At 40.0% G+C, this 13,414-nt stretch overlaps 1 protein-coding gene across 9 annotated transcripts in view; it reads left to right on the forward strand.

Moving 5' to 3' along the window:
- The window catches only part of LOC139778270 (uncharacterized), a 58,895-nt gene that overhangs the window by 38,349 nt on the left and 7,132 nt on the right, over positions 1-13,414 (forward strand). For all 9 annotated transcript variants that reach the window (XM_071716148.1, XM_071716143.1, XM_071716142.1 and 6 more), the window contains 3 exons: positions 2,735-2,875; positions 3,590-3,716; positions 12,105-12,343. In XM_071716148.1, coding sequence (XP_071572249.1) covers positions 2,735-2,875; positions 3,590-3,716; positions 12,105-12,343 — 507 coding nt within the window. The remainder of the gene's footprint in view (positions 1-2,734; positions 2,876-3,589; positions 3,717-12,104; positions 12,344-13,414) is intronic.

The following is a 13,414-nucleotide window of genomic DNA, read 5'->3' on the forward strand; positions in this document are numbered from 1 at the left end:
TGTTCCCTCGAGGAAGCATCTTTTTCGTAACTTTCCTGCCCATTCACGCACGGAAACGAATTCTGTTGGTTATCGGCCGGAGAGATTACCTTTTTCCCCTCTTATATTTCTTTCTGAGCAGCTGGGCAGATCAATTGAGGACTCGGCGTGAAAGGATTGCAACTATACCGTACTCTCGTGGTGCACACGCAATTATCTTTTTTCGAAAGTATTTCCGAAGATAAATTGGATAAAGGGAATGTGAAGAATGTACCTCGTATAAATTAAATGGATATCTCCTCGAGAAAAGTAGCATTTTCTGAGATTTTTACTCTTGATAATTATAATTACTTTTTAAATCAAACTTTTAACGATAAGCAAAGGATATTTAACAAAGAATACTTACGTGCTAAAGGCGCGCAATTAATAAAGCACATTTGTTAAAAGCAACAAACTACTGGAACACGCGTAAAGCGTGAAACGTGACGGGTGTAACCCAGAAAACTGAGAATTCATTTTTACGGGTTAATGAAGCATAATGTATATGTATCTCGTTGACTGCCCGTATGTATCATAACGAAATGGCGGGATAATGAAATTGAATGGGATCGGAGGCGAGTCGTTCGTTCTGCTGGCGGAGAGCTGTCGGGAAATGGCTCCCTTTTCATTTCTCTTGGCGATCGCGCGATACGTCCAACGCAGCGCCGTTCGTCGTTTCGTTTGCCATTCTCGACCGCGCTCGCGCAGCCTGCTCGAAACAATTAACTGTCACACGAGTGAGCGCGCGCGGAATGAAAAGAGGCAGAAGCTGGAACGACGGGGACCGGGGACCTCGCCGAGAGAACGGGAGAAGGGGGCGGGGGAAGAGAGAGAAAAGGCGTCCGTACCGTATTATATTATCTTCCCCGTTCAACGTTCAACGGCGCGTCGTTATTGTCCCGAGCGACGCGATACTTTCGCTGTAACTGCCGCTTCGAGACCGCTTGATTCGCGCCGGGAGACGTGGTCGGGCGCGGAGAATTGTGTCACGACGAAGATTAACTTTAACAATAACATATTGTCCAGAGCTATCGATACAACGGGGGCTATACTCCCACCTAGATACTCAGGCCCAACTTCCGACAGGCATTCTGATCTTCGTTATCCGTTGCTTGAATTATACACGAGGCTTCAGAACTTTGAATCCACGGGGTAACTTTGATAGCTGCGATTGTCTTGAAAGGCGAGGAAGCGGAACTCTCGCGGTCTTTTATCATTTCTTTCTCTTTTGACGTTAAAAGTACTATCTTATTCTGTATTTTATTCAAATGTACGTTTTTGCGAACAGAAACGTGAAGTGTTACTAATTTGATTGCTGAGCGCGAAAAACGAGATACACGGATAATTTATTGAACAATAATCTGCACGTAACAGAAACTTTTCCTACCGTGGTCACGAATACCGGAAAACGGGAGTGAGTTTTGCTTTTATACTTCTGCGACTCGGCGGATGTAAAAACGCAATAAGAAACACGCAATATAAAAGGGTAAATGTACAAGCGCAAGCGTATTTCCGCAAGAATGCATTTTATCTCGATCGCGAAGTGGAACGAAATCAAGAAACGAGAGTAAATCCCCGACCCTTTGCGATCGGTTCGCCTCCGCGGGGACAGCCAGTCGGGAAACCGATATTTTCATCGCGCTTGCTCGCTCGGTGCGCGTTCATTTTGCACCCGTCCTGCCGGCCGTCGTCGGGCGCACTTTCATTGACGTACGAAGGTTACACGGAGTCCTTGTCACGGTGGAATTCGAAGGGCCGCACGCCGACCTTGGGATTCTACCTGGTATCGGGCGCGCCGCGGCCGGCTCTCTCCAGATGGTGATATACTTACGGAAGATAAAACAAAAGGAGGCACACACCGCTCGATCGGGTCCAGCGTTCTCTCGAAACGCAGTGAGAATTCGCGCGCCCGTATCACATCCATTCCCCAATGTCGCAGAGAGGATTTAGAGAGCGCGTAAATGAATGATCCTTAATCAACGTGGACAAACTGACTCGTCTGTCGGAAAGATTCTTAGTTTTGATAATACGAGTGAGACTTAATAGTTTCTATCCGTCGCGTCGCATGTAGTAAACGAAGATATTATCTTACGTTTGCTTTGACGCTCGTAGTAATTAATTACTCGCAGTAATTAAGTCAGAATTTCGGTAAAGGATAGATAGTATTCTCGCCATTCTTCCTTGATCCTTGGATTTTCCGGTTTAAGTTCTTCGAATTTCTCTCTCTTTCTTATGGAAATGTGTAGGTGTAAGATTTATTCTTGCAAAGGATCTCTAAAAACTTTCAAGATAAAAAGCTCAAGTTTTTTATTCTAAATATTCTACTAAAGAGGAAATTTTAATATATGAATATATATATATATTTTTTTTAAATCTTTATTCTGTTGATGAATAGTAAAATATTGATACAAGAAAAAAGACAGTTTTGAATTTCAAGCTCAAGATAAACATTTTTTAAAAATATTCCCGGACACATCTGAGTAAACAACGAGACGAGAATTCTTTTACCTGTGCGTTCTACGGAAGTATTCGCGGAAGGCCAAGAAACAACAAAGACCGTTGATCGAAAGCCGATATTCGAGATGTAATTAATCGGCGATTCGGCGCCTCCTGTCGCGCCCGCCCGTTCGTACTTGCTCGCGCGTTTCTCGTCGCCGTCGTTTTACTTTAGCACACACATTCGTATGCTTACGTGGATTTAATCTCGCTGTTTCAGTTAGCAGTGGGCGGGGGTGGTGCTGTGCTGGTGCTCAGCGAGCTTGAAAGCATGGCGGCCAGGCAACAGCGGGAAATCGCTCAGCAAAGGCGCCTCCTGGAGCAGAAAGAGGCCCGCTTAGCCGTGCTTCGAGGCGCACAGGTGAGTCTCAGTCTCTCTTATCATTTTCGCCAACTACGATAAAGTACCACTTGGAACATCATATTTCATGATTTTCATAATACAATCGATGATAGTTGCCATTGAAAGAATATCAACTCCGAATCGAAGAATAACACGAGTTGCGAAGTTCGATAACTCGTTCTAGAATTCCCACGCGTTTAATGCATCAACCCCCGCGACAATTCGAGCGCTTGTTCTTATGTTCTCCTCTCCCTCGACGATCACAGCGAGGGAGAGATCGATAGTATGCTTGTGGAGTTACCGTTACAATGACCTTCACGACTGAGCAGCCTTGATCTCGAGGAGCGATCTCGAGGAGGGAATGGGTCCCCGGCGAACCTATTCCCCGGGATCGCGTAATCTCGTTTCGCGATTCCATCAAAGTTGATAATGGCGAATTAAACTCGCGAATAAGGAACTATGAGGAAGCGGTTTTTTTTTTTTGCTTGTTTCGACCCGCAGATTCATCCCCCGAAGTATCGACGCGAATTTAAGAATCAGGCTGCAGAAAATCGATGGATACGCCGTTAGAATTCAGGCTTTTATAATGAATAACATTGCAAGTACGAATATGTTCGCGATCGTGTTACTGAGGTTTTATTTCCTTCCCGTCCTAATCCACCGCCATTCACTGTATTAACTGTATTTGCATTGTCTATAGTGAATGCGTTCACGCACTGTTTACTGTTCCAGGAGCCAGCACAGCAGGACAGACTCGCCAGATTGAGGCACAAGCTGGACCAGCAACAGAGCAAGCTGAATCGACTGCGATTACTCAGATCGCAGACGGACCAGTCGCGTGTCAACAATGCGACATTGAGTAAGTCCATTAACATCTCTCTCGCATTTCCCGACCCTTCGATATCCGAGCTGCACGATGTTCCAGATAAGAATAGAAATTTCCTCGTTCTCTAAACTAAGCAATTTATGCCAATTTATTTAAGCGTTCTTTACTTGTAATATATTCTTTCATGAAGTAGAGAAAAATTTTCGAATTGTCGAACGATTAAAAAAACCATGAGATCGATAGTTATCGTTTATTCGAAAGGTAGCGTGTACGATAATTTTGTCCGTCGCTTTTCAACGATAATCTGTATTATGACGTTTATTTAATTAGCAGTTAAGTAACGATGAAAATTATGAGGGAAAAGACGAAACTCACTGATTGGAAATTAAATCTTGTTCCTCTTTGTACACAAAAAGATAAAATGGAAAACCATGTTTCTAGATACGAGATAGTCATCAATTTTTTCCGATATTACGGGAGAAGTGGACGCGCGCGGATTAACGCGACAGATACAAATTTTAATGGAATAAAAAATTCGTCCCTCTCTATACACATGCGTTTTTCAAATCGAAATTTTTCAAACGTTCATCTTTCAAACCTTTCGAATTTGTACGCGCACCTCCTGTCCGCCTTTGTAGAGTGGATTGATGTATCGGTGTCATCACGCGCTACACTCTGATTCGATTCGTAAAAGCTACGCGTGGCACGGCTCGCGTGTGCATGCCTTGTTAATTGAGCATTGTTCAGATCGTTACGTCTGTACGGCGTAATGGAAAACGATAGCTGCGGTTTGCAATGCGACACGCCGCCGCGATAATAACTCCGAACGAAGGGGCGAAACATATTGCGCACGCTTCGTCACGGATATTCTCTAACGAATCGACATGGCAGAGAAACGTCGGTTGTGCGTCGACTATGTACCTGCGACTGAAAAAAAATTGTAATGATCAGAGATCTCTGTCGCGTTTCGTCCTTTAATAAACGCTTGCGCCGCCGTGGGTGTGCTCGGCGGACAATGGATAAAATGCTCCGTCAAAAGCAGTTCTCTATAAAAATAACTGCCCTCAAATATTCCAACGTTTGACATTTAAATAGCTATACAATTGATGTAATTTCTGTGACTGAAAGATCCAGAGATATATATATATTTTTTATTTAATTTGATGAATGTGACAATGTAATTTGATATTTTGCGTGTACTCTTTGCAATATTTAACCGTATGTATAATAATAATTTTAGCTTTTGTATTTTTGCCATTTATATTTAGTTCGTTCGATATTGACTTAGAAATGCAATTTTATTCTGTATTTTATCACACATCGTTTTCGTTCAAAAACACGTAACAACAACCAACAATCAGCATTTTTAATTAAATTTTTAATTTAAAAGGATTCAATTCAATTTGCAATTAGAGAGAGAATCGCGAAAAAAAGGGTTTTTTTTAATTTTACCAAAAACTTTGAAAGTGTAAAAATTATGAGGGTATATTATTTTTCTGTATATTATTTTTGACTCGTTAGTCATGCTTTTTCTGGATCAATGATGTATATTTTGAATTTCTCGCAAAAATCCGTAAAACTTCGTGTAATAATCGCAAGATTTATTACACTCTTATGTCGCGACAATGTATCTTCGCCCTTCGTTCCCTTCAATTTCTAATCACGCCCGACCGTCTTATATTGTCTTTCGCGGGGTCTTGAAAGTTTCAATAGCTAAACTTGTTGCAATTTGTTACAACTTCAAATGATTTGGCAAGAAATCTTCCGGCAGGAAGTTTCTCGCTAACGTACACCTCTGCCGGATTTCCCGGCAGACTCGTACGCAACGGACTAATTTACTATGCGATGCACGGGGTTTAACCGCATTCGGGGATTTTTCATCGCCTGAGTTGTTGCGAAATTCATCCAAAATTCATACGAAATTCATAATATTTACATGTAACAAAATATTAATTTCGATATACAAGAAAACCTGAAAAAATATCTAAAAGATGTGCAAGAAAATTTGGAATATTAGAACGTCTTTTATAATTACAACGTGTCTTTGACGGATTTCCGTGGAAATTGTCGTATAATGCTAAAGAATATATATATTGAAATAAATTAAAATTAATTATTTTTAATTTTGAGAGATTACATTATAAAATTTCGGTATATATAAAATTTCTCTCATACAGAGAAAAATTTAGAATAAAAGTTAAATTATTTGGATCGGACATTCCTTAATTTGCTGCGAGATCATGCACGGTTCGTAAAACGTGTAAAACGATCATTTCTCCTGAAAAATGCGAAATACTTCAAACGAAATGTTAAATTGCAGTTAACTGACGCGCGAAGATAAAAACGCTAACTTCCGTCGTCTGAGTCCCGACCAATCCATTTTCGTAGATCGGCGATATCCCTCGTCGACGGGAATCCATCTCGTTTCGGTAAACGTGATAAGGGAGATTTATCCTGTCTTCACATTGAGAAGCGCGATTAATCTTCGGTGCGGCACGGCCGGCGACATCGAGCATATTTCCAGCCAGGGGTACTTGGCCGGTTTATAAATGAAATCCAAATACAAACCGATGGTTCGAAAACGGTCCGTATGCCCGCTATTCACGGCCGAGAATCATCCCGGCCGGAAAATAAATTGAAAAGATTCGACCGGGGGCCGACCGCGCGTTTCGTTTCCGCGCTACGCTTTTATAGAATGCAATCGCGCGGAACTCATCCGCGGTCGCACCGGCCGGTAAATCATTCTCGGACAAGCGCCGAAATATTCGAAACATCGAAAGGAAATTGCACGGGAAAGCGGAAGGTACTTCTTAATTCTCTTAACGTGATTCGCCTATAGAATCGCGTAAAATCGATGCGGCCTCCCATTGTTCTATTTGTCATCAAAATTGAAAATGGGTCGAGAAAAGCGCGCTATATACAACTACTTATCTATAGGAAAGTAAATATCAATATATATAGAAAAAAAAATAAACCGATTCGATTTCCCAACGGAGGAGAAAAAAAGCGGAGCGCTGCTTGAACGGGCAGATTTCTCGCCAATTGCTCTCGCTTGAACAAATATCAATTTCGCTGAACAAATTACACGTTGACGCGCGGCGATCGATTATATATCGCAATAATAACAATCGCGATCGCGAACAGTCGAATCAGGATAGTCTTGTTGCATTTAATTGCGCCTGCGATTTGTTCGATCCGGCCCGATATCCGTTCGAGTGAGTTTCGTTCGTGCAAAACGCTAGATCCGATCGTCCGAACAGCTCTTTTTTTTTTCTCTCTCCTCGCCGCCGCGGAATTCGCGCACCGTTCGAAACAAACGCGACGCTCCCATTTACCCTTTGTATGTGCACGTACGTTGCATGATATTGACACGCAACACGTGTGACCACACCCAGCGCGGAACACGCGCGTATGTAGGCTTGCCATAATTTTCATGACCCAATCTCGGACGCGCGATGGAAAGAACCGAATTTTTTTTTATACGTCAAACAATACTCGGTACACACGCAAGTAATCACGTAGCAGTGCCGATTCGTTTTGTTTTATTAAATATATCGATGAAAGGAGCATTGCATCACCGTCCATTTATTATAGGAAAAAATGCTATTATGACATCACTATCTGTTCGGTGTAAACCGTATAACACGAGAATTCTTACGTTAATCGCTTTCCCGATTTAACGGGGTACACACTAGGGTATTATATTTTTAGTAAAGTATAAAAACATAACAAAAAGTAGTAAATGAAAAGCGAATAAGTGCGGTTATATACTCCGCGAAAATGTATGTCTTGATGTATGTGCGTTTTGCTTGTTAAAAATAGAGATACGTAAAGTGGATAAAGAAACCGGACAGTTGCAGTTGCAGTTTTTTTTTTTACGAATTGAAATTTCCAACGTCAGAGGAATTAAGACTGAAAAATTTATAACGTCGAGTCGAGCAGTTGTGAAAATAATAAAGAATATCTGAATATCTGAATAACCTTGGCACTTTGAATAAAGAAAAACTCATATATTGGACGTTTTAAATCGTAGGTTAAACTGTCTGACAGCTATTGGAATACCGGTTGCTCTGGAACAGTTTCGTACGGCGCGGCGTGCCCGTCCATATGCATTTTCATAACGCATTTTCTCATCGTTCGACGTTGCATTGTGTGCGCACCGATGTCGGTAAATTCGATTCAGTTTTCGCACGCCTCGCGAGTACCATAAACTCCGCCGTCATTCTGAAATTGATTATAGAATCTTAAAGGACGCGAAAAATGAAGCGACCTTTTTCCATCCAGTCTCCGCCTGCAACGAAGTTATTAAATTTTTTTTTTAACGACGATCTCTCGAAGCCAACTCGTCCGTAAAATTGTAAAATTGAATGGAAGATTTAACGGCGTGCATTAAAATCTCGATTTTACGCGCTCTTTTCTATATCGAGACGATCTGATGTCTCGTGTGTACTACGGGGGTTCTCGATGGGTAAGTACTCTCCTCTCTTGACGCGCGGAATAACATTTTCATATAATTCGCCTGTGCGCTGGAGGGTTGACGTGAAGAAATTAAATATTATCGCGGAGTGAATGTCGGGCGAAATTCCAAAGCGACGACACAACGCGACATGTCATTTGCCGTGCATTTAAGCGACGCAACGTGGCGACGTGGATGAATCTATTGTTTAGCGCGTTGCGTCGCTTTATCCTATATATTCATGTTCGCGCGTGCAAAACGCGGACGCGCTTCGATTGCACGCGCAGGACCGTCGATCGATGGAAAACGCGCATATAGACTGCTCTTCAGCCGCGAAAGGTCGATACTTTGACAGGCGATTGTATGGAGCATAGCTTACAAAGAAAAAGGTTCCTTTAAACACGCACTGTGTAACGAGTTGTAAAATATATCGAGCTTGAAAATTGATTTTTCACAGAGTTTCGCATGCGCTACTATTTCATTGTTATAACAAGACGTTGAAACGTATTAAATGTCAGGCAGTTATTCGCTTCGCTTCTTTTATCACTCTTTATTCTTTATAATTGCTTTATTATCAGTCGCAATGCTCGTGTCGTCGATATATATTGCGTACGCTTCGGTATTCGTACCTATTCGTATTCCTGTGTATTCGTACGTGCACCGTTTGCAAGAAATAAGCACGTCTGTTTGATGGATTTTAATTGGCTATATTAAAAAAAAAAAAATAACAGAAATATCTATATCTTTTTGGAGCCACAAAATTACAAATATTTTTTCGACAGTCAATATGTCGAGTATTTAAATCGCCTCTTTTATTTTTGTTATAAAATATAAAATATTTATTTGCGAAAAAATAAAAAAAAACGTATTTATATCACAAACAAGAGATAAAGAATGAAGACAGAGTATGCGGTGTTCATTTAATTACATTTATGTACCTAATGAAACTTTAATGAGAATAGGAAACTGAAATGAGAACAGGAAACTAAAGTGACATTTGAAAATGAAGGATGTATCACGCGTGTGTAAAAAAAATGCGATAACTTTTAGCTGACCTTTCTCGAGACTTTTGACTGACAATGAGAAGAATTCGATTAGTCACAGGGATCTGTTATTAAAATTAAGATTGCGAGGGATTCTGTGGTAAGGAAAGGGATTGGGACGAGTGCCGAACGTGGGCGAGGTTCGTTTCCGGAATAAGAAAGAATCTCAAGGAGCGTTTGGTGGCTGCAAAATTGCCTTTGAATAGACTGACGACGGAACGTGACGTTCGCGAGAAAACGAGTTCGTGGAACGTCTCCCAGCAAGTTGAGCGTTCGAATTTTGCGTTTCTTCGATACTTTTACGAATATATTCGCCTCGCGGGCTTTATGTGTATGTATCCCAAGTGGCGCGAAGGGACGGGCGGCATGCATAATGAGAGGCATTTGATTTCGTTGGCGAGACTAGCAACGATTGGCTTTCATACGAGAGCTCTATCGCGTTTCTCCGGCTTCTCCGGCTTCTCCCTCGTTCCCGGAATGCGTGTTAAAGCTAACATTGGTTTAACCGCTTCTTCTTTAGGGCGTTAGAAAAGTTGAACGTTTTGTTTTCTTTGGGCAGAAAACTGTAACAATTAAATGTCTGATTCTCTTTTATTGTTTAGCTCGTTTTGCTTTCAGTGATAAAAAGGCAAACTAAACTATTTAATTACTTTTCGTGGAAATTTGTATTTATATCATTGCCTTTTCTGTTACAAAAGTATAACGCCCGAATACATTTGAGCAGATCAAAGACGTGATTAACCGATCCTTTCGTCTTCTTCTAAAAATAGAAGTAGAGAAGACAATAAACCTCAATCAACTCTAATTGATGAGACTTTTAAGGCGCGTTTCGTCGTTTAATTTAGCGTCAATATCGCCAATATCCATTAAGCTTGACTATATAGTGCAATTGTTTTACTAGTTCTTTTCGGATCCTGCAAAAGGAGATAAAGAGACAATTGAGCTACTGTTGAAGTTAATTGGTGTTGGCGAAATTGATTTCAAATTAAATTCAACTACGATAAAGGTTAAATTACGCGGAAGAAATCAACTTTCAATCCTTTCATACACCCGCGCGAAATATTCACAAAATCGCCCTGCACCAGAGTCGCCCACACTTGAACTTTTTGCGCAATCGCATCTCTATGCAATCGATGCGATTTCTCTGCATTTTCTCTTTTTAACATAAATAATGTAAACTCTTGCTACATCTGTATAATAATATTGCTGCAAGTCAAATTTAATACGAATTGAGAAACTACTCTTGTATCGTATGAGATTTAACAAGCCTATTACTAAACGTACTAAGAGTTTTTTTTTCTTATAACGCCACATCTCTCTCTCTCTCTCTCTCTCTCTCTCTCTCTCTCTCTCTCTCTCTCTCTCTCTCTCTCTCTCTCTCTTTTCATTGCTTTAATCATCCATTCGATCGGCCAAACTCATTGCCATATAAGTGAACACGTGTCGATCGATCTATGCCAATTGGCAAAAATGCCGATTGGCATGCCGATGGCTTAACGAACTATGTAGTCGACAAACAACACAAAAGGAAAGCCAAATCATCTATTCGGTATGCAAAAGCCGGTCTGTTCTTTGCAATTTGAAATCTCAGCAACGTCAGAGAATTAGTAAAAGTAAACTTTGAAATTTCATTGATTCTCCATTTTGCGGAACAGTTAGCAGAAACAATGTGAAAGGAAAGGATTGTGCTACTCACTGCTTCTGAATAGCACAATAATTCTAAAGAAGTAAACGAAATTAAAGAGAAGAATTTAAGAAGAGATGAATTTTCTCTTCTAAATATTTCTTCTTATTAATTATTTCTTATTAATTAGTTGTTTTATCAAGTATCTCATTCTATCAATTATTTATGAAGTATATAGCAATGAATAATTTTTTGGATAATTATATTCTCAAAGAATTAATTACGATACCTAATATATGATATATTTGAATTAATATCCCCATCATTGCAAGACATGATTTACTGAGCCGGATGCATTGGAAATATCCATTAATCGGTTTCGCACAAATTAGAATCGCATTGACAATTTCGACAACGGGGATTACCAAGAAGTAATGAAAGACCATAAAGGATGTCGTTCCTGGGCAGATAGATAGTACTCCAGGGACTAGGGAGTCGAGACCGGGTACCAATCCAGAATTCGATAATGGAATTCCAGGTCACAGCAGATCGCTCTGTACGGCCAATACGGAGTTCCGTGTAGCAATATGTGGTTGGTTTAGTGGTCCATCGCGCACGTATAATAACTTTCTAATCTGATACGAAGTACGAGACGCCCGCGCCGTTGCGCTCCTCGGCGCTTAAGATGAGATACCACCCGATGGAATCCACGAAAGTGTATCGCTCTCGGATAAGTCACCCGGGCGATGATTAATGCGCCCGTTAATACGACGTCATCCCCTGGCGCATGCTTTCGTAACGTCCGTTGGTGTGTTGGGCGCAGGGTGTGTACCCCGGAGGCGCCAATTTATTATATCGAATGTCAAAGGCCATGTAAAAGGGTATTCCCGCTCATTTTCCTGCATCAATATCCGACATATCTCATAACCACGTACCTCGCGGCAATATCACCTAGATTTTTGAAAATTTTACATGTCAATAAATATATTTAATGAAGATTGATTATGGAATAAATAAAATATAGAAAAGAGAGACGAGAGTATTTACACGTCAAACTGACAATCCAAACGTAATGAATAATTCACCATATTATTCTCAGATTTCACACATAAAATTCGATAAGGATCTTTCATCATTACAGCTTTCACAAAATGATGTATTCTTCATTTATATTAGTCTTCTTTCTCCACGCTTTCTTATTACTTGTTATTTCTTACTCTTATTATCCTTGTTATTCTCATTGTTCTTGTTTTATTCTCGTTATTCCTCTTCTCATTATTCCGTTCTCTCGTCCGTAGCCTCCGATCTGGACTGCATTAGGGCCCTGTTCAATGAGAAGGAGAAGGAACTCTCGTTGGCCGTGGCGAAGGTCGAGGAGCTGACGCGGCAGCTGGAGGAACTCCGAGGTCGTCAGAATGCCCCCGCCGGTGGTGGAAGCGCCGGCAGCATCGGGGGCGGCCTCACAGGTGCTACCGGCAATGGACATTTGGTCACCCCGGCCAGCGCTGAACTGGAGAAACTCAGGAGGGAGCTTATGGTAAGCTCGCGCCATCGATTACGGTCTCGAGAGAATCGGCCTTGTTTCGAAAGCGCTCGCATGGGAATATCACCGTGTCTGTCCCATTTTCAACCTACGTTAATGGACTATAAATACCGGCCAGTTAAAATAGATTTACAGGACGACTTTCTATAATGTGGAAAGCGGCGATACAGCATTATTCTGAATTATATTTAAATCCGATTTTTTTCTTGATTTTTGTCAGATGATGAGATATGTACTGATAATTTTCCTAATTTATTTTGAAATATCCTTTTTGCCACTTACATTTCAGAGCATAAATAATAGAATATTATTTGTCGTTTAATTATTTAATTTGAAGTGAGTTTACTCTAACTTCTCTCTCTCTCTCTCGGAAATTTCGGTTGGTGATATAAGTACAGAACGTTAATATTTGGAATGATAATAATATATTTGGAAAATTTTGCTAAGAAACTGTTGATTTCTATAAAGATGTTATATTATCTTTGTGTTTTATATTTATTGAAGATTTAGATTTTATAAAATATTTAATTTATTGATGCATTAAATTTTCATGTATAATATTTTACCGTTTTTTTTTTATGTGATAGGAACGGTTTTTTTAATACAAAAAATAGACACATTTTAGAAAGTCGTCCTGTAAATCTATTTTAACTGGCCGGTATTTATAGTGTAATAAACTAAGAAAGAGAGAGAATATACAGAGATAATTATTTCATTTTTTGACTGTGGAGAAGCACATTGTTTTTTGTGATTTTTAATTATAATATAGTAACTTGATACTGGCATGTATCTATAAGTATAACAAGAAAAAAATGTTCTGTATTTTAGTAAATATTATTTTGCATATAACTGTGACTCCATTTATTAAGATGAAAAAAATTTTCCTTCTTTATTAGTATATTTTTTCTCAGTCAATACACTGATAAAAAGGAAAATTTTCTTCATTTTAGTAAATGGAGTCACAGTTATATGCAAACTAATATTTACTAAAATGCAGAAAATTTTTTTCTCAGTGTATGGTGTACACATTGATGATTGAAGATGAATCAATCACCGCAAAATGCG

This window comes from Temnothorax nylanderi, unplaced genomic scaffold, assembly GCF_030848795.1.
Source record: "Temnothorax nylanderi isolate EJ_2023f unplaced genomic scaffold, tnyl_v1.0 TNYL_tig0177_pilon, whole genome shotgun sequence".
Classification (NCBI taxonomy): domain Eukaryota; kingdom Metazoa; phylum Arthropoda; class Insecta; order Hymenoptera; family Formicidae; genus Temnothorax; species Temnothorax nylanderi.